Below are 18,804 nucleotides of genomic sequence, written 5' to 3'. Positions count from 1 at the left end.
CCCACCTGAGGCCACGATGAGCGCCTGAGGCAGGTCGGCGCACCACAGGCCCGAGGCGGGCAGCTGGGCGGAGAGGAGGAGGGCGCGGGGGCAGGCCAGGAGCAAACAGGCAACCAGCACGGCTGCAGGGGACACGGGGGGCGAGTGGGCATGGTCAGGTGGGCGCCGGGGCAGCACAATTGCTGCCAGGATGACTACTCTAGCAGGATGAGAGGCGGTGGGCCCGGCGCCAGGCAGACATGTGCAGGGTCAGGGCAGCATGGGGGCTGCCTGACCGATCCTCCACGTCAACAGTGCCCCCCACGTCAACAGTGTGCAGCAACAGCAGCAGCAGCGGTGGCAGCAGGCACTGGGCAACGAGCCGCAGCCGCCACGGCGCGCACCCGTGACTGCTGAGTAGACCAGGTGGGTGATGTCCACGCGCCACAGCGCGGCGCGCTCGGGCGACAGCTGGCGGTAGAAGGGCAGCGCGGCGGCGGAGGCCGCCCCCGCCAGCGCGTGCACCGCGGCAGAGGCGGCGGTGGCCAGCGGCAGCAGCCACAGCAGGCGGCCGGTGCTGACGGCCACGCCGGCCAGGAAGCAGTAGAGGCAGGTGAGGGCCTGGGGTGGGGTGGCGGGCCAGGGAGGGAAGGGAGGGGTGAGTGGGGTGGTGCAGGTGGGAGGGGGCTGCTGGTCGCGGGAGGCGACACTTTGGGGCGCAGTTGAGTGCATGGGCGTGGACAGGAACTGACACCCAGGACGCCCAATTGAATGCCCGTCCCAGCGCGGCGGCGGCGCATCGTGCGTGCGTACGTGTGTGTGGGGGGGGGCGAGGCGCACCTGGGTGACCGGGTCGGCCGGGGTGGCGGGGGCGTCGATGCTGCCGTCGGCGGCGCGGATGCCCTTGCTGATCTCGACTGCAGCGGGCCGGGGGGGTGGCGCAGCACGGAGGGGTCAGCATGCGGTGCCACAGTACTGCACTGCCATTGCATGCATCCCTCATCCCAGGAGCTCAGCAGGCACCATCATTGCAGGCCCCCCCGCGCCTGCCCACCAGCCCCACCAGCCCCGCCAGCCCCACCAGCCCCACCGCAGAGCGCACTCACTGGAGCGTTGCATGTCTGCCGCGGTCAGCGTGGGCTGCTCGTCCTTGACCCAGGTCACCTGGTAGGTGTGGATGTACCTGCGGGGGAGGCGGGCAGGCAGCGGCGCAGGCCAGGCAGGCGCTGATGTCAGCACCACGGCTGGGGGTGGTGGGTGTGCTCCTTGTGGGGAGCCCCCCACCAGCAGCCGGCCGGCTGGCCCGCAGAGCCCGCCACCACCACAGCATCAACAAAACCACGCGCCACCCACACACACAGACCCACCCACCCACCTGGCATCGAAGGCGGCCTCGCAGTACGCAAAGTAGAAGCGGTACTTGCGCCAGAAGCGGTCGCTGTAGCCCAGGGCCAGCACCTCCTCCCGCCGCGCCTCCCACGCCTGCCGCCACGCCCGCAGCGTCACCGCATAGTCCGGACCGATGTCCTGGCAGCCGTGCACTGCAGACGGAGTGCGGAAATTCGTCACGTTGAAAGATAATGCCGCGAGTGGTGCGAGGTTTGGTGAGGGATTGGGCGAGGGGCGTGCATGTGGGTGACGAGGTAGCGCGTGGGGTAAGGCCGGCCTTGGGGGGCGCGAGCGCCGACGGGCCCCTGGCAGGCGTGCACCCAAGCAGGCGGCAGAGGGGTGGGGCAGGGGTGTGGATGGGTGTGTTACTTGCCTGTCATGCCGGTGCCGCGTGCGGAGTCCACCATCACGCCCATGCAGGGCAGGTGGCCGCCTGCAGCCGCGACAGCACGTGGGGAGGCAGGCGGGAATGGGTGTCGAGACGCAGCCTCGGCGCTGCAGTCCACCCAGCAAAGCCTCCAGCACGCACACCTACAACCTCCGCTGCCAGCCAGGCACCCACCGGGGAAGATGTGCTCCCGGATGAAGTCGGAAGACTTGCAGTACGCCTCGTACCGCTCATCCGGCTCGGCGATGACCTGCATGGTACGGTACGGCATGGTGCCGCAAAGTGATGGTGTGGAAGGGGAATGTGGGCGTCCGTACCACCAGAGTTAGCCTGCGGTGGAACCGATGTTGGCAGCCAGCGGGGTGGCAACGCTACTGGCAGGTCAGGCCAAGCCTGCAGGCAGCCACGGCCGCTACCCACCTGGATGACGCACTTGCCGCCGGGGCGCAGCATGGCGCCCAGGGTGCGGAAGTAGGCCTGCAGGTGCTCGTGCCCCACCGCCTCGATCATCTCACACGACACAACCTGCGGGGGTGGAGGGGCAGGTAGATGGGGTGAAAGGAGACGAACTTTCGCGTGGGGTTGGAATGAAAAACGAAGCCAGCCCTGGACTCGGGAGGCACGCCTGCCGCAACCAGGCGCGCCTACCCCAGGGTACCCGCCCCGCCTTCACGGGCCTGTCCGCCCCCCCCCGCCTAACGCTTAGCCGGCCTTCCTCCGCCCCGCCCACCTTGTTGTAATTTCCCGGCCCGGGGGCACTCCGGGTATCGCAGAAAAACCAGGGTGATGGGGTCCCCCAGCCCCGCTGCCTTCACGCGCGCAGTCGCCTCTGCCAGCTGCTCCTTGCTGACGGTGATGCCGGTGACGCGGCAGCCGGTGCGCTGCGCGGCGCGCATGGCAAAGCTGCCCCAGCCGCACCCCACTTCCAGCACGTGGTCGCCCTCTGCGTGCAGTGGTGGCGGTGGCGGCAATGGTGGTGGTGCATAGGTGTGTGTGTGTGGGGGGGGGGGGGCAGGGCAAGCCATAATCCGAACTTGTCCAGCCACACATCTCGTGCAGCCGCCACACGCAGTCAGACTGCACAGTGCTGCCGCCACACCCTCGTGACCCACCCTGAATGTCGGCCTTGTTGATCAGGGCGTCGATCTTGTTCAGCTGGCTCTGGTGCAGATCGCAGCCTGCGGCGCAAGGTGGGCGGCGGGCAGGGGTTGAGCGAAGTGAGGCTGGGAGGAGAAGGTGGAGGGAGGTAACGCGGCTGCGTCATATCGCCCGTGCCAGCGCCAGCCAGGTGATCGTGGTCGGCAGCCCTGCCCAGAGAAGGAGGGTACCGGCACGCGCATGCCACCACGACGCAGGGCGCCTGCGGGGCGCAGGCGCAACCCACCGGGGGCCCATATGCCGCAGGAGTATGTCATGCTGGGGTCCAGGAACAGTTTGTACATGTCGTTGCCTGCAGGGGCATGAGGAGGAGAGGCGGTTGGGGCAGGATGGGGCAAACGTCGGGGCACTTTGGGGTGAGTGCACCCTGCCCACGCATTTGCTGCGCCTCGCCCACCCATGTGCCGGCACACGGCCGCTCCCGACACCTCGCCAGCGCCTCGCCGGCGCCGCCACCCCTGCCGCCACCCACCCGCATCGTAGTGCTCCTCGATGTTGCGGCGGCTGCCCTCCAGGGTGTTGGAGCGCGCGGCGTGCGCCGCCGCCAGCAGCCGGTCGCCCAGCCAGTTGAAGGCGCCCAGCATGCCGCGGCTGCCCTGCAGAGGAGGGCCAGGCGGGGCACGGGAGGGGCACGGGAGCAGGAGATGAGGGCAAAGTCCAGGTGAGAGGGGCTCTTGGCAGGCCAGGCCAGGCCAGGGAGGGCGTGCATGCATGTGGGGTGGTGAGGGTGGGGCGGGGGGCGTCCTGCCTGCTGACTCGTCCCCATGCAGCCCACCCACTTGTACCATGCCCGCCATCGCCACACCACCCGCCACCCACCTCGATGTTGTGTGCGTTGGCTGTGGCCACCGCCAGCAGGCCCCCCAGGTCATCCACCTCATAGTCGCCATCCATGTAGCTCTCCCCCATGCCTGCACCACCACAACACACGCAGGGGGCGGCCAGGGTACACACGTGTGCCTGTGCATGGCGGCAGGGAGCTCCAGGGTCGAGCCGTACCCGGCTCTGTGTGGCAGCCCGCGTGACATGCCGACATGCCAGCTGCCAGCTGCCGGCGCCAGCGCCGCTCAATCAGCCAGCCTCCACCGGCAGCGCCGGCGCCGGCGGCGCGGCGGCGCACCTGTGTCGTGGCGGGTGATGACCTTGCGGAAGAAGGAGGCGTGGAAGAGGCGCACCGTGGCGCTCAGAGCGGGGCGGCCCCGCCACTCCTCACCTGCACAGGCAGGCAGCGGGGGGAAGAGCCGGATGAAGGGCGGGCTGCTAGCAGCAGGTAAGCAGGCAGCGTGGTTGCCAAATTCGCCCAGCCGCGTCGCTGCCATGCAAGGGAGCCCCTGCCCACCCTGCCCTGCCCTGCCCTGCCCTGCCCTGCCCTGCCCTGCCCTGCCCTGCCCTGCCCTGCCCTGCCGAGGAACCCAGGCACCCACCCTTAGGCACGGGTGCCGCCGTCTTGGCGGCGTCGCCATACACCAGCTCCTCGCCGCTGGGCAGGATGAAGCGCAGGCGGCCGGTGCGCATGGCGGCGCGCGCAAACTTGTCAAACGCTGCCATGGCGGCGCGGTCCAGCCAGCCAATCTTGGGGGACACGGAGCGAGGCACCCAAGGGATGGAGCCGCCTGCAGCAGGCAGACAATATGTGTAAACGCAAACAATGTGGTGGGGGATTTGCCAGGCGGCAGCCGGGCCGCAAGCCGCGCCGGAGCCGGCAGCCGGCGCCTCGCCCGCAGCGGGCACGGTGTATCAGCGCGCCTGGCCGTAAATGCTGCGTGGCAGGCTATGCGCAGGCGCCACCCACCCATGGCCTGCACCGCGTCCACAGCAGACTTGATGCCGTCCTCGTGGAACCCGTACCCGGCCCATGCGCCAGCCAGGAACACGCCGCCCTGGCCCTGTACCATAGCAGTACAGCAGTACCGTGCGGGTGAGCGGAGGGCGTCTGGGGCCAGAGGCAGGCGGAGCGAGCAGGAGCAGCAGGCCAGCTCAGCGCCAGCTCTGCACTTGCGACGGAGGCGCGGCAGCGCCTGCAGCGCCAGGCAGGCATGCACTGCACACGGGCGCCGACGTGCCTGGGCAGCTGGCAGGCGGCGCTGCGCCTGGTCCGAGGCAAAGCTGAATACAGGGTGGGCCAGGGTGAGGCGGCGGTGCACCTTGTCCGCTGCAGGGGCGGTGGAGGCAGGCAGTACAGCGTGATTGAGCTTAGCCATATACAGCGCAATGAGGCATCCCACTGGCGATGCCTTCAGGCACGCAGCGCAGCAACAGAATCACGCAGGGTTGAAACAAGCAACACCGGCACAGCGCAGCAGGCGGGCAGGCACCTGCCGGGGGGTGGATGGGGTTGAGGGTGACAAACAGGTTGGGGGCGCCCGGCGGCAGCGGCTGCAGGCGGTTGGCCCAGTACGTCACGCACACCGCGGCCCTGCGGGACGAGGAGCACCGGCAGGGGACCAGCAAGGAGCGCGTCAAACGAGGCAGCGCCAGGTGGCTTCCACTGCATGCACAATCCCTCTGCTGCTATATGCCAAGGCCCACCCAGCCACCCATCCCCCCAAGCATCCGCTCAACCCCAGCCCCAGCCAGCCAGCTGCCGGTCACCCGCGCCCTCGCTGCCACCCGCTCCCTGCACCCCGCTCACGTGTCCCCCTCCTGCCCGCTGCGCCCCAGGAAGTTCCAGGAGGCCCAGGTCTTCCTGCTGCGCGGCATCAGCGACGCGTCTGTGTGCAGCCACACGTCGTTGTCGGCGTAAGGGACGGCGCGCAGCACCTCCAGCAGGCCCTGCAGCGGCGGGAGCGGTTCTGGTGGATGTGGGGCTGAACGGCGCACCAGGGGCGGCGCGTCCGGAAACAGGAGCGCGAAAGGTGAAACGCGGCACCGCCAGGGCATCGAATCTCGGAATGGCCGGCCCGTCACCGCCACACGCCAAGCCAAGCCCTCCTCGCACCTCTGGCCCCGCCTCGCCCAGCATCCTGAGGCTGATGTCGGAGTGAGTGGCCAGCACCACAGCATCATACTCCTCCTCGCTGCCGTCGCCTGCTGCCAGCTGCACGGGCCCGTGCGGGCCCAGGCTGCGCACGGCCCGCACCGGCGTGGCGGTACGCACGTCTGGCAGTACTGCCAGGATCCTGTCCACGTACTGCTTGCCGCGCCCGCTGACCACGCGCCAGCAGGGGCGCTGCGACAGGTCCAGCAGGTGGTGGTTGACCCAGAAGCGCACCAGGGTGACCACCGGGAAGTCGAGCACCTGTGGTGGTGTGGAGGTGGAGGGAGCGGGCGGGCTGGTGGGCGTGGGGCAGGATGGGAGCAGGGCACTGGCGAGCAGTGGGCTTGCTACCAGCTGCGCATCGTGGCAGCAGGCATGGAGGCACCTGCCAGCGTGCAGCAACCAACCAGCGGTGGCCTGCAGGCCGCAGCCCGCACCTGGGCGTTGGGCACGCTCCACACGGCGGCGCACATGGGGGCGACGTAGTAGTCGCGAAACGCGGTACCGTACCGCCTCAGCGACAGGTACTGCCCCAGGGTCATGCCGCCGTACTGCGCCTCGCTGCCCGGCGCCAGCACCTCGGGCGCCTGCCGCCCGAAGCGCACCACGTCCCGGATCATGCCCAGAAAGGCGGAGGAGGCCAGGTTGGAGCGCTGGGCAAACACTGTGTCCAGGCTGTGGCTGCCCCACTCCACCGCACCGCCATCCACCGACAGCGCGAACGACATCTCGCTGGGCTGCGTCTCCACGCCCAGCTCCTCAAACAGGCCCACCAGGTGCGGGTAGGTGGTGAGGTTGTAGACCTGGCAGAGGGGCGCAACAGAGGTAGAATGCGGGGGGTGGTGGCGAGACGGTCCAGTGGCGTCCAGGAGACCCAAGGGTGTGTGAGCGTGCAGGCGTGCATGAGGGGCGGGTCCCCAGCTGCATGCGCAGAGACGACAGTGGAGAGGGCAGCGCGGCGCCAGCAACACGCGTGTGAAGGGATACCGCCGCCATGTGGGTGCTGGCTTGCCTGGAAGCCCAGGTCAATGGGGTAGCCTGAGGAGGTGTCGGTCAACGTGTGGCCTCCGCAGCTCTCCTCGCTCTCATACAGGGTCACGCGGGCGCCGCTCCTGCAGCAGTGGCGCGCGGGGCGCGTTGTGTGGTTGCGGCGGCGGCGGCGGCCGAGGGCGCCGGACGGCGGGGGCGCCGCAGGCGCCTGCCAGCGCGAGCCGCTGCGTTGGTGCAGGCTTCCGGCTTGCTTCACTGGGCGCAGCGCCTGGCCCGCAGGGAAAGAGATTGCATAACCTGAGAGCATACCTGTGCAGCAGGAAGGCGGCAGACAGGCCGCTAATGCCGCTGCCCACCACGGCAACGCGCCGTGATTCCATGGTGAGCCAATTGGGGATCGGCGGAGGCCCAATGCGCCGAGAACTGGGAAGAGAGGTGGGCTCCTTGCGTAGGGCTTGCGCTTGAACCACACCAGCCAAGCCCGATGAGATCCACTCCACCACGATCGCTGTAGGACGGTCGATCAGCCGGCCCTGCTGCTGGGCTCTGGCGCCCAGGCTGTGTACAGGTGTCCCGCCTTCCCATGCAAGGCCCAGTCGAAGGCCCGTGAGGAGCCTGGCGGCGCATTCGGCTTCCCATGGCAGCGCACCAGGCCCGCTGCACGGCCCGGGGAGGCGTGCGCACTGGGCGGACACCCCCGCCGGTCTTGCGGACCCCAAGCTTGAGAACTCGGGCGGTGGCTGGCAGCGGCGTGGAACAGGCAGGGACGCCGCATGCGCCGCCCAAGCTAGTAGTGGTAGAGACAACTCTGCTTGGCGCGTGGCGCGGGGCGGTGGAGCTCGGCAGCGGTCAAGCGCCAGCGGGCTCACTTCCCGGCGCCAGCAGCAGCAACGGCGGCGGCAGCAGCAGCAGCAGCAGCAGCATCAGAGGCAGTGGCGATGGCGGCGGCCCCCTGGCTGCTGTGCGCGCCTTCTTCCTTCCCACCGGCTGGCCTCATTCCGGTGAGCGGCGGAGCCTGCGCCAAACCGTGCCACCTGCCATCCCGCTCCTCTTCTGTCTTCCACCCGCCGCTGAGCAACCCTGGCTGCGCACTTTCATGCCTTGCCTCCTCCCTGCAGTAACGCCCGATTACCTGCGGTACCAGCTGGCCTCGGTACCGGCACACATCACCGGCTGGATGTCCCACAGCCTGGCCACAAGTAGCATGATCACTGCACTCGGGGTGGATGCCGGGCCCGCCACCATCGCCGCCACCTCTGCCGCAGTCAAGTGGCTGACCAAGGATGGGCTGGGGGCCGCAGGGAGGCTCATCGTGGGCGGCAGGCTGTCCTCAGGTAGGCCACGAGGGTGGGGGGAGACCTGGGGAGAACACCCGCCTTCCTCTGCGGTTCCACGGGCCCGCTGCATGGCCCATGCTCCTTGTCGACCATGGCCGCTTGCTCCGTGTGCTGGTGCAGTGTTTGACGAGGACCCCAAGCGCTGGCGCATGGTGGCCGAGGGGGTGACCACCGTGGGGCTGGCCATGGAGATCGCCACCCAGATCTACCCAGGCGGGCTGCGCAGCAAGTTCCGCGTGGTGTCGGTGGTGTGGTGTTGGTGGTGTGGCGTTTGTGTGTGCATGGAGCAGTGCAGGCTGAGAGAAGAAGAAGACATGTGTGTGTTGCGTTTCTTGCGCCCTGCAGCCTATTTCATTGCCCTGGCAGGCACCGGGACGCTCTGCAAGTCGATGGCCAAAGGCATGGGCACGCCGTGCTTCAGGATCATCCAGACGCACTTCTCGGGTGGGCGGGGCGGCGCCTGGCGGCCAAGCTTGCTTGCTACCTGCCAGCTATGCACCGACCGCTTGTCTGCATGCTGCGCTCTGCCAACCCCTGCTTTTCCACTGCTCCGCGCCTGGGTGCAGCCACTAACAATGTGGGCGATGTAGCGGCCAAGGAAGAGGTGTGGGAGGTCGCCGCACAGGTGAGCCTCCTCGTCTCCTCCTCCTCCACCCTGCTCCCTTGTTGTTATGCTTGTCTGCACCCAGGCCTTCTGTGCCGCCCACCACTCCCGCGTGCTTCCTGGTGCTGCGCAGCTGCTAGGTCTGGCTGCCAGCGTGGTGGCGCTGCAGGCGCTGGAGGCGGCGGGATCGCCTGACACTGTGGTGCCGGTGTGGATGGCGGTTCACGCGGTGCACTGCTACCTACGATACGCTGCCCTCAGCTCACTCCTGTTCCCCTACCCCAACCAGGCAAGCTGGGGCTGTCCGCTGTCTCTTTGCTGGCGGCGCAAGCAGTAGCAGTAGGAGGGGAGTCCCTTTTATCTTCAATTCCGCGTTCCTTCTACCCCGCATCGGAACTGACTGGCTAGCTGGCCGCTCAACTGCTTCGGCTGCAGAAGCGGGCTGCGCTGATGGCAAGCAGCCATGTGCGGACGGGGCTCGTGCCGAGCGTGGAGCAAGTCAACCTGAGCGAGCAGGTGCTGCTGCCGCCCACCATGTGCCAGCCCAGCGTCCACTACGGGTGCACCCTTGACCAGGCGCTGGGCAGCGGCGGCGGAGGCTTTGGTGGCGGTGCAGCCAGCGGTGGCAGGGGCCAGCAGCTGGCTGAGCTGGTACGGCTGTACGATGGGGAGCAGTACATGCTGACCTGGCACAGAGGTGCCGCCTGGGTGCTGGTCCTGGAGGGCGCGCAGCGGGCAGACCTGCTGCGGGCCATGTGGCAGGCGGCCTGGCTGGAGGAGCACCACCAGCAGCAGGGAGAAGGGCTGGAGCAGCAGCAGGGAGAAGGGCCAGCGCCCAGCGACGGTAGCGGCGGCAGCGTTGGCAGCGTGGTGCCGGCAGCGGAGGTGCTGGCGGCCAGCCTGGCGGCCATGCAGCAGCAGTGGCCCGACTTTTTGCAGCAGGCGCAAGAGCAGGGGTGGCTGCTGGACAAGACAGTGCTGCCGCAGGGCACGGCAAGGCTTCGAGTTGAGTGAACAGTCGTTTCAACCAATCCTTCTGCCCACTTTTGATCTAATATACTTTTATACTGCATTGGTCATATCATCGTATTCATCTGTTAATTATCCATTTTTGCCTGGCATGCAACACCTTCTTTTGATGATTTGAGCTGCGGCGGCCCGTCGGTGGCGGTGATGCTGTGCCGCGCTATGCTGGGCTGCCACCGCGGACGGCCGCATTTTGTCGCTGCGGACGACCAGTTGTGCTCCAATCTTTCGGAAATTGGTGGTGCGTCATCAAGCGGGCTGCCTGTGTCGAAACGAGGGCGCTGCCTGTGTCGAAACGGGATGTTGGCCAGAGTTCCAACTGCAGGACTGGTTGAATTGCCCAGAGCAATTGGATCACTTCCAAGGTGCGTCTGGGCGAATCAGCCGTCTGCTCCACTGGTGCCCGGCCTCGTCGAGCAAAATTCCCCCGAACTCTCACCCTCCTGCCTGGACGCCTCGTCGCAGGCTTTGGTCTCGCCAAATGAGCGCCGCCGGGGACTCGAAGCCTCGCCCAGGGGACGCACCTGAGGCAGCGGGCGTGGCGGCATCAGCACAGGCGCAAGCGGCAGCGGCACACGCGCCGTCAGGCTCCGTCGCGGCAGATGCTGCCGCGTCCTCCTCATCAGCGACTGACCTGGGGGACTACCACACCTACACCCCTCGGATCGTGGTGTTTGGCGGCAGCGGCTTTGTGGGCAGCCGGGTGTGCCAGCAGGGGCTGGCGATGGGGGCCGCCGTGGTCAGCATCAACCGCTCGGGGCGGCCCCGCAACCTGCGCGGCGACTGGGTGGGGCAAGTGGAGTGGGTGCAGGCAAGTGGGGTTGGCCAAGCACGGCGCTGGCAAGCTGGATTGCAGCTCTGCGGTGCACTGGATACCCCACCTGCTCCGCCTGCTGCAGCTAGTTGCCCAGTGCTGCACTCGTGCCATGTACAAACACCCCTGCCAGCTTGCGCCCTGGTTTGTGGGTGCAGGGCGACGCGCTGGACCCGCAGCAGGCATGGAAGGACGTCCTCAAGGGGGCGGCGGGGGCGGTGTCAACCATGGGGGGCTTTGGGTCCAATGAACACATGTACAAGGTGGGGGTCCTGGGAGCCGAGGGGATGGCCGGGGGGCCGCAGATGTCTCGCTCTCCCGCCCCTGTTGTTTCCAATGACCAGCCACGCGGTGTGCACCTGGCTGCGGTCCACTGAGGAAGTACTCACATGTGTGCAGGTGTGCGGCGAGGCCAACATGCGCGCCATGGATGCCGCTGCCGCGGCGGGCGTCCCCCGCTTCTCCTTCGTCTCGGTGGCAGACTACAAGCTCCCCGCGGGCTGGCGCGCCCAGGACTTCCTGCTGCGCGGCTACTTCCAGGGCAAGCGCGACGCAGAGGCACACATGGCGGCCCTGTTTCCCGCGGGTAGGCATGAGCGTCAACAGCTGCAGCCTGCGGCCCCTCCAATCGCTGTGCTGCCGCGCCCCATGCGTCCACCCCTCGGCGCGCTCCACCACCGCCACCACCGGTGCACACACATATAGTGTGCCGCTGCTGTGCAGGCGGCGTGGCGCTGCGCCCCAGCTTCATCTACGGCAGTCGCGTGCTGGGCGGCGGCAGCAGCCTGCCGCTGGGCCTGGTGGGCGCGCCCCTGAGAGCGGTGAGGCTACGAGTGCCGTGGCCAGCTGGCGCTGTGGGCGCGATACCCCGCTTGGATGTGGCTTGCCCTGACGCGAGCCGTCGAGGGCGGCCGAACCGCCATGCCTGTCCCCGACACATCGCAGGCCCTCAGCCTGCTGCCCACCAGGAGCCTCGCCAACATACCCATCATGGGCGCCGCCTTCATGCCGCCCGTCAGGTGCGCCCGCTGCCCCTCCGGGGCTGCTGCGTTGGCGCCAGCTGCGCGACCAGTCACACTCCTGTAGCAGCAGGGGGGGCGGCGAGCTGCGCATGCATTCGAAAGCTTTCAGCCACAAACGGCCAGCGCTGCTCAACTCTCGACCACCACATGTGTGCCGCTGGCTACCTGCCCTGTGCTCTCAACTGCACTCCCTCCATGTCTTGTCACACCTGCCCACACCTGTTGCCCCCTTGCAGCGTGGATGCCGTTGCCAAGGCGCTCGTGAGCGCGGCGCTGGACCCCTCGGTGCCGCCAGGCATCATGGACGTGTGGGAGATCGGCAGCAAGTATGGGTGACCAGCGCGCGGACGAGGGCAGGGTACGCAGCGCCATTGCAGGAAGCTGCGCCAGCTGCCAAGCAGGCTCAGTGACGAGGAGCCATGTGGCTCTCCGCCTGCACATAGCTGTCTGGGAGTGCGTTTCAATGCGACCTCTGCAAGTGCCTCTTCTGCCTGTCCTGTCCTGCCTGCTTTGACTGAGCGTGCTTACAAACCCGACCGACGGCGCAATCGCACAGCTGGCAACAGGTCAGCGGTCTGCAAGAATATCATTTGGGGGCAATGGGGGCAGTACAATGAAGGAAAGAAAGTGCCGAGGTTTAGATCGGAGATAGGAATGGGGATGCACGGCCACGGGGACGGGTTGACGGCCGACAGATGCGTAGTAAACATTGTTTTCGTGTTGTCGTTTCACCGGTTGAGGGAAATACAGGATGCGACACGAAGGAGAGGGGAGGCTATAAGGGGAAACCTGGACGGGGGCCACACAAAGACCCGGCACAAGCCCCAGCACCACTCTGCCGGGGCAGGCATGCCTGATGGGCAATGGTGGCGGTGCAGAATAGGAGGGGGGTTTACGCAAAGAGTACGGCGGGAGGATGGGTTGGGCAAACCTGCATCCATTATCAGCGAACAGCCCCTGCTGGGAGGGTAAGGAAAACAAACGGGGCATAAAAGGAGCGCACGGCCCAAATGGAGGGGCCACTTGGAATGGGGATAGCTGCACTGAGTGCACCAGATGGCTCACGCCTCAACGAAAATATTAAAGCAACACCCCTGTGCAGCGCCCGCAGCGTGCATGGGATGCAGGCGAGGCTGCCGCAAAGGGTGACAGGGACAGCAGACATTACTCAAAGGAAGAAGGAAGGAAGAACGGAATGGGGAGACAGACAGGCATGCTTGGGCACACGCCCGGCAGCGGGGCTGAAGCCGCAACAGGCAGCAGAGCTTGCAGCCCGACAACACAGGCAGCGCCAGTGTGGGTTTGGGTTGGGGGGTGATTACGGACGAGAGCGCAGGGCGCCAGAAAGAGTTGAGCCACAGGAGCCAGCCGGGCTCAAGAGCCAACCGGACTTTCTTCCACCTGAACGGGCGGCTGGGCTCAGAGGTAGTTGGCCATAGACACCGCATCGCTGAAGTAGCCGCCCAGCATCTGAACACAAAGGGCGGCGGGGCGCGCGCGCGTGGCGTTGTGCCTATGGCGGCGAGTGCGCGGCGTGCCCCACACGCGCCGCGCAGCGACATGTGTCATGTGAAAGGGCAGCAGCACACGTGCCGCTCAGCAGCACGCATGCCCACACACACACACCTTAGCCATAGTCCCCATGCGCAGGCGCAGGTCCCAAGCACACGGGTTAGCCAACAGGTCCAGGAAGCCCTGGGCGCGGCGCCGCACCTGCGCCAACACCGGCAGCGGCGTGGGGCGGCAGCCGAGGGCGTGAGGCAGGGCGAGGGCGCGGAAGCGGCAGGGGCTGAAGCGTGAGGAGCGGCAGCAACGCATGGCCTGGCCCGCAGCCTGCACGGGAGGGCACGCAGCCTGCGGGCGCGGCGCTGGCCGGCACTCACGCTCTCCGCCGGCGAGTGGGAGGTGAGAGCGGCCAGCACCGCCTGCATCGCCGCCGCCACCTCCTCCTGCTGCACCGTCCACTGCGGCGTGGCGGTGCCGTCGGCGCTGGCGGTGCCCGGGCTGGCGCCACGCGGCTGCTGCACGCTGTGCACGCTGTGCACGCTGGCCTCCTCCCCGGCACGCGTGGGCGTGCGGCCACGCCCGGCCAGCGCGGCGGCGGCCTGCTTGCGCGCCGAGGCGGGGGCCGCGCCGGCGGGGCCGATGAGGAGGTGCGTCATGGCGGCTGCCTGGCAGATGGCCAGGACACAGTTTCCGGCCTCCTTGGCGGGCAGCTCATGCCCAGGCTGCTCCCCTTGGTACTGGCTGCAGGCAGGCAGGCAGGCGGGGCAGGCAGGGCACAACGACGGCACGGTTGGGGAGCACCGCGGCGGCAGGTCCTGCATGGCATGCCACAGCACTGTGCGCCACACCCGGCTCCTTCCTACACACACACCAGCACCAGCATAAGCACCAGCACCACGGGCACACACAGCAGGGCTCACGTGGCGTAGGCCGCCAGCAGGCGCAGCGTGCCCATGGGAAGCACCGCGCCGCCGCTCTGCGCCAGGCGCAGCAGCAGGGAGCGGTATGCCATGGGGTCGTGCGCCAGCATGTTGGCGCTGCAGGCGGGAGGAGGGAGGGAGGCAGCGTATGTGTGCGTGTGTGTATGTGTGTGTGTGTGAGTGTGTGTGTGCGTGCGTGCCACCCTCCATATCAACTGTGGACAAGCTGCCAGCATCATCATTATCATCATCATCGACAGCAGCAGCAGCAGCAGCAGAGGCGCCCACGCAGGAGAGCAGGCGGCTATCTGGCGCGTGGCATGGCGGCTGCGCGTGGCACACACACCTGAGGGCAGCCCAGGTGCGCGAGTCCCACAGCCACGCCTCCGCCTCCTCCCAGCTCTGCAGCGTGCAGGGCGGCTGCGGCGCCGCCAGGCAGTACGGCGACGCCAGGCGGTAAGGCGACGCCTCCGCGGCCGCAGGCAGCTCACGGGGCGCCCGCGCCGCCCCCTTTGCCTGCTGCTGCGGGCTGCCGGGCTCGCCAGGGGACCCCCCTGCACTGGGCAGCAGGGACGATCAAAGCTCAGGGCGACGAGTCAGCAAGGCCAATCAGGAGCAACGTCGGCCGAGGGACACAGCAGATGAGCCAGGGCGAGCGGCACCCGATGGGCAGGCCACGGCCCCAGCCCTGGCGTGCCGGCTGCATTGCACAGCCCGCCAGCTCTGCTGCTGTTTGCCGCGGCGCGCCGCCCTGGCGGCGCCACGGCACCACACGGGCCTGCTCCGCGCTGCGCAGCCTGCGGCGGCAGCCCACCTGGCGACAGCTTCTTGGAGACGGTCTTTGCCACCCGCTGCAGCATGCCGGCAAACGTGCTGCGTTGGCTGCCCCGGGGGCTGCCCCCGCCCCCGGGCGAGCCGCGGAGCCTGTGCGGCGCGGCGCCGCCAGGCCGCGGCTGCAGGCTGGCAAAGGTGCCGGTGGCTGCGGCCGACAGCAGGGCGTCGACGGCGTTGAGCAGCGTGAGGTGGATGTCGGGGCAGCAGCTGCCGCAGTTAGCCAAGAAGGCCTCCACGGCGGGCAGGTACTGCGGCCGGGTGGCCAGCAGCTGGAGGCAGGCCGACACGAGGCAGGCCTTGACGTAGTGGGGAGTGGGCGCGGGCTTGGCCACCACGCCGCTGGCGCGGGGCAGCGAGGCGCCGCGCCGCGCGGCGGCCGCCTGCGCCGGCGGCGCCGCGCCGTAGCTGACGGCGGCGGAGCCCAGCATGCGCAGCGCGTATGTGGCCAGCCGCTGCTGCTGGTCGCTGGGCGCGCGCTGCCAGAAGCCGTCCCAGGCAAACAGCATGGGGCAGATCTCCTCGGGGCGGCCGATGCCCACTGCAGGCGGGCGGCAGAGTGGCAAACCAGCCAAGTCATATGCCTAGTTGCCAGGCCGCGGTGCCGGGCCGCGGCCATTCAGGTGCCGGCAGGCAGCCGCCAGCGGGGCGCGGCAGCCGCACGCAGTGCCCGTCCCGGCGGCGCGCAGCAGGAGGGCGCGGAAGTCGCGCTGCAGCTGCCGCAGTACGCACCCGCCAGGCACGCCGACAGCGCCTTGACCTTGAGCGACAGCAGCTGGGGCGGGTCGTCGGGGCGCGGCAGCAGCTGGCGCCAGTTGCCCGCAAACAGACTGGGCTGGCGGCCGTGCATCTGCGCGTGGTGCTGCACCAGGCACCAGGTGGCGGCGACCACGCGGTGCTCGGTTGGGGTGGGCCCATTGACCATCATCAGCACAGAGTCCACCAGGCGGCACTGCCACTCGCCAAACCCCTCGGGCACCTCGGAGTAGAGGCGCAGCACGGCCTGCGGCACAGGGCAGGGCGGGTGGGTGAGGTGGTGGTGCCCGTCATGTGCCTGCGCTGCCCTCGCGTCGTGCCCCGCAGCACGGCGAGGCACGCGTGCGGCAGGCAGGCCTGGCTGTGGCCGGCGCCGGCTGCCAGGCTGGCCGGCCGCCAGGCTGGCACCGGTCGCACCTGCAGCATGAGGGTGCGCCCCGAGTGCAGCAGCCCATCCAGCTCCGCCTGCAGCTGCTCCGCCGGCAGCTGGGCCAGGCGCATGATGGGGGGCAGCGCCGCCGTCACGCACGCCACCCCCTCCACGCTCAGCAGCGGCAGCGCCGCCAGGAACTCCAGGCAGGCCTGGCGCAGGTCGGGCAGCGCCTCGGGCGCAAGGCACACGCACACCGCGTCCTGGCCCAGCGCGTCGGGCCAGTGGAGGTGCTGCGGCACGCGGTAGTGGCGCAGGCCGGGGCTGGCGGGCGACAGCAGCGGCTGCACGGCGCCGCTGTCTAGCTGCACGCTGCCGCTGATCTGCGGGAGGCGGAAGGGGGAGAGGGGAGGGGATGCGGTGGGTGGCAAGGCCGCAGCACCAGACCATGCTAGCGCGCTGGAGTAGTGCTGCGTGCGCCGCGCCACCCACATCATCACCACCACCACCACCACCACACTCCAGCACACCTCGCTGGATGCGATGGAGGCGTGGCGGCTCAGCGGGGCGCGCGCCGCCGCGTCGCGCACCGCCGACAGCGCGCTGCTGCGCCCGCTGTCGTCGCACGTCGAGGCTGTGCCCAGCAGCGAGGCCACGCCGCGAGGGCTGCCGGGAACCTCTTTGGGGCTGCTCAGGTCCTCGGATGAGGTGGCTGCACAGCGACAGGAAGACAGGGCAGGGCCAGGTGGGGCGACGTCAAGGCGGCGGCGGCGGCAAGGACGGCACCCCGGTTCTGCGGCGCAGGCCCGCCGGGCCGTGGTTCTCGGAAAAGGGGTGATGGCGCATGATGCGGCAGCCGCCAGCGCGACTCCGCTCGGCTGCCTGCTGCTTGGGCGTGCGGGCGCCCCGCCACCGCCCCACCTGTGCGCCCCGAGGCAAAGGCGGTCATGGCCTCGTGCGCGGCGTCCAGGGTGCCGTGCGGCGAGATGTCGCGGGCGCCTGCGGGCGTGGCGCAGCCGCTGTCGCTGCCGCTGCCGCCGCCGAGCACCAGGGCGCGGACGTCGATGGATGAGAGGACGGAAAAGGCGCTCGGCTCCTGCTCCTCCTCTGCCACCGCCGACATGGCGGGAGCGCCCGCCTGGCAGCACGCACGCACCCCTGCCGCCGCCGCTGCCTGCTCGGCATGCTCCTCTGGCCGGCCGGACTCCTCGCCACTGCCGCTCTGCCCGTCTAGGCAGCGCGCTGCAGCAGGGTCGGGCGCAGAGGCAGCGGTGTGGATGAGCGAACAGGTGCTGTAGCGTCGGCGGCAATGCGGCAAGAGTGCGGCGCAGCCGGCAGCAGCCATGACGGCGTGGCCGCAGAACAGGACGCTCACTATTTCCCGCTCATATGTACACGAGCGGTTTGCGGAGCAGGCACAGGCGGCACGGGAGCAGCAGGCACAGGCACAGCGGCACGCTCGCCTGCGCCGTGCGCCAGCACTCGCGCCGCCAGCGTCGCGTAGCTCTCCGCCGCGGCGCTGGTCTCCCGCCGCGCCAGCTCCAGCAGCTGCTTGGAGCCGGCCAGCAGCAGCGTGGGCGCGCCCTCCTCCATCACCCGCAGGCAGGTGGCGGCGGCGCGGCAGAGGTCGGGCGCCGCCGCCGCGTGCGGCCCGCCCCGCTCCATCACTCGGAACAGCATCTCCACGTGCACCTTGACCAGGCGCGCGTCCCGCTGCGGCATGTCCAGCTTGACCAGCAGCTGGGTGAGCGTGTGCAGCGCGGCCAGCTGCAGGCGGGCGGCGGTGGGCGGGGCGTCCCGAGGCGCCGCCGCCGCACGGTCGCGCACCACCTCATACAGCTGGCGCAGCAGGTCGGTGGGCGCGTCGCCGCACAGCTCCACCGCGCGCTGCTCCAGCAGGCCCAGCACCTGGAGCCTGCAGTGGGAGCGAGAGAGCCCCAGGTCATCAACGGCCAGCAGCTGGCATCGCCGCCGCCGCTCATGGCGGCACAAACTGCCCCTGCGTCGCTGCCTCCTGCCCCGGGCGGTGCAGCCTCCACCAGCCAAAGGAGGGTGATGGCGGCTCACCGCAGGCCCGCGTCTGCCGTGTTCAAAGTACCTCCCGGCTGTAGCGCAATGGCGATCGCGCGCACCAAGTCGGTGGCCCTGCGCAAGTATGGGTAGCCCGATTGAGCAGCAGAGGGCGTCGGGGGGGGGGGGGGGGGCGCATGCAGTGTCGGCATGAGCGCGGCAAGCGCAGCCACCTGCCCCATTAACAGCTTCCTGCATTACCTTCCCGGCTCCTGCAGCAGTGCCTCCAGCGCCGAGGGCTCGCCGCCGACCAGCGCCTGCCACTGCCGCTGTCCAAGCTGCAAGGGCGCCCGCTTCTTCCCCATTAGGCCGCGCCCCAAGTCGGCCTACCAGCGATGAGCAGGGTGGGGCTGCAACGGGCTCAAGGCAGAAGGGGAGTGCGTGGCGAGCAGGTGCCCTGGCCTGGCGGTTGCTGTGTGGGCGGTGTGGGGTTCCAGGAACAACACTGGGGGATGCTGTTGTTGAATGGTAAAGTCGGATTGAGCACCGGCTGCCCAGGGAGGCCAAGTCACTGACCCTCTGCCAGCTCCCCCCATGACCAATGCAGCAGCATCTTCAAGCATCTCGGACTGTCAATGCTCTCTTGCTGACGTGCAGGAAACGCCAGGGGTATGCGCCTGGGCCGAGTTCCTCCAGCTGCCCTATCGCCTAACCAGTGGAGGGAGTG

At 69.0% G+C, this 18,804-nt stretch overlaps 4 protein-coding genes across 4 annotated transcripts; 2 read left to right on the top strand and 2 right to left on the bottom strand.

Annotated features, from left to right (window-relative positions):
• Positions 1 to 4,704: 4,704 nt before the first annotated feature.
• Positions 4,705 to 7,376, bottom strand: CHLNCDRAFT_29187 (hypothetical protein; the record flags this gene model as incomplete). The annotated part of the gene is made up of 8 exons (XM_005851667.1): positions 7,191 to 7,376; positions 6,904 to 7,003; positions 6,329 to 6,694; positions 5,853 to 6,152; positions 5,547 to 5,686; positions 5,230 to 5,330; positions 4,957 to 5,066; positions 4,705 to 4,794 (listed from the first exon to the last, which is right to left on the bottom strand). Coding segments are annotated over exons 1-8 (1,278 nt in total), but the record flags the coding sequence as incomplete, so codon positions are not given.
• An 88-nt stretch (positions 7,377 to 7,464) lies between these two features.
• Positions 7,465 to 9,836, top strand: CHLNCDRAFT_133075 (hypothetical protein; the record flags this gene model as incomplete). Its single annotated transcript, XM_005852008.1, has 8 exons — positions 7,465 to 7,487; positions 7,764 to 7,882; positions 8,000 to 8,215; positions 8,339 to 8,473; positions 8,564 to 8,662; positions 8,785 to 8,843; positions 8,956 to 9,030; positions 9,258 to 9,836. 8 exons carry the CDS (start codon positions 7,465 to 7,467, stop codon positions 9,834 to 9,836), a joined length of 1,305 nt encoding a protein of 434 aa, XP_005852070.1.
• A 493-nt stretch (positions 9,837 to 10,329) lies between these two features.
• Positions 10,330 to 12,020, top strand: CHLNCDRAFT_133074 (hypothetical protein; the record flags this gene model as incomplete). Its single annotated transcript, XM_005852007.1, has 6 exons — positions 10,330 to 10,635; positions 10,821 to 10,925; positions 11,062 to 11,248; positions 11,386 to 11,483; positions 11,608 to 11,681; positions 11,921 to 12,020. The coding sequence occupies 6 exons, from the start codon at positions 10,330 to 10,332 to the stop codon at positions 12,018 to 12,020; spliced, it is 870 nt and encodes a 289-aa protein (XP_005852069.1).
• A 1,083-nt stretch (positions 12,021 to 13,103) lies between these two features.
• Positions 13,104 to 18,594, bottom strand: CHLNCDRAFT_56478 (expressed protein; the record flags this gene model as incomplete). The annotated part of the gene is made up of 13 exons (XM_005851666.1): positions 18,339 to 18,594; positions 18,135 to 18,212; positions 17,525 to 17,982; positions 16,989 to 17,309; positions 16,598 to 16,779; positions 16,115 to 16,450; positions 15,674 to 15,944; positions 14,925 to 15,482; positions 14,457 to 14,664; positions 14,111 to 14,227; positions 13,568 to 13,931; positions 13,311 to 13,397; positions 13,104 to 13,154 (listed from the first exon to the last, which is right to left on the bottom strand). The coding sequence occupies exons 1-13, from the start codon at positions 18,440 to 18,442 to the stop codon at positions 13,104 to 13,106; spliced, it is 3,135 nt and encodes a 1,044-aa protein (XP_005851728.1). The 5' UTR covers positions 18,443 to 18,594.
• Between the last annotated feature and the right edge of the window lie 210 nt (positions 18,595 to 18,804).

Source organism: Chlorella variabilis, assembly GCF_000147415.1.
Source record: "Chlorella variabilis unplaced genomic scaffold CHLNCscaffold_1, whole genome shotgun sequence".
Taxonomy (NCBI): domain Eukaryota; kingdom Viridiplantae; phylum Chlorophyta; class Trebouxiophyceae; order Chlorellales; family Chlorellaceae; genus Chlorella; species Chlorella variabilis.
Note: the sequence above shows the minus strand (reverse complement) of the source record. Positions and strands in the feature narration are given on the sequence as shown.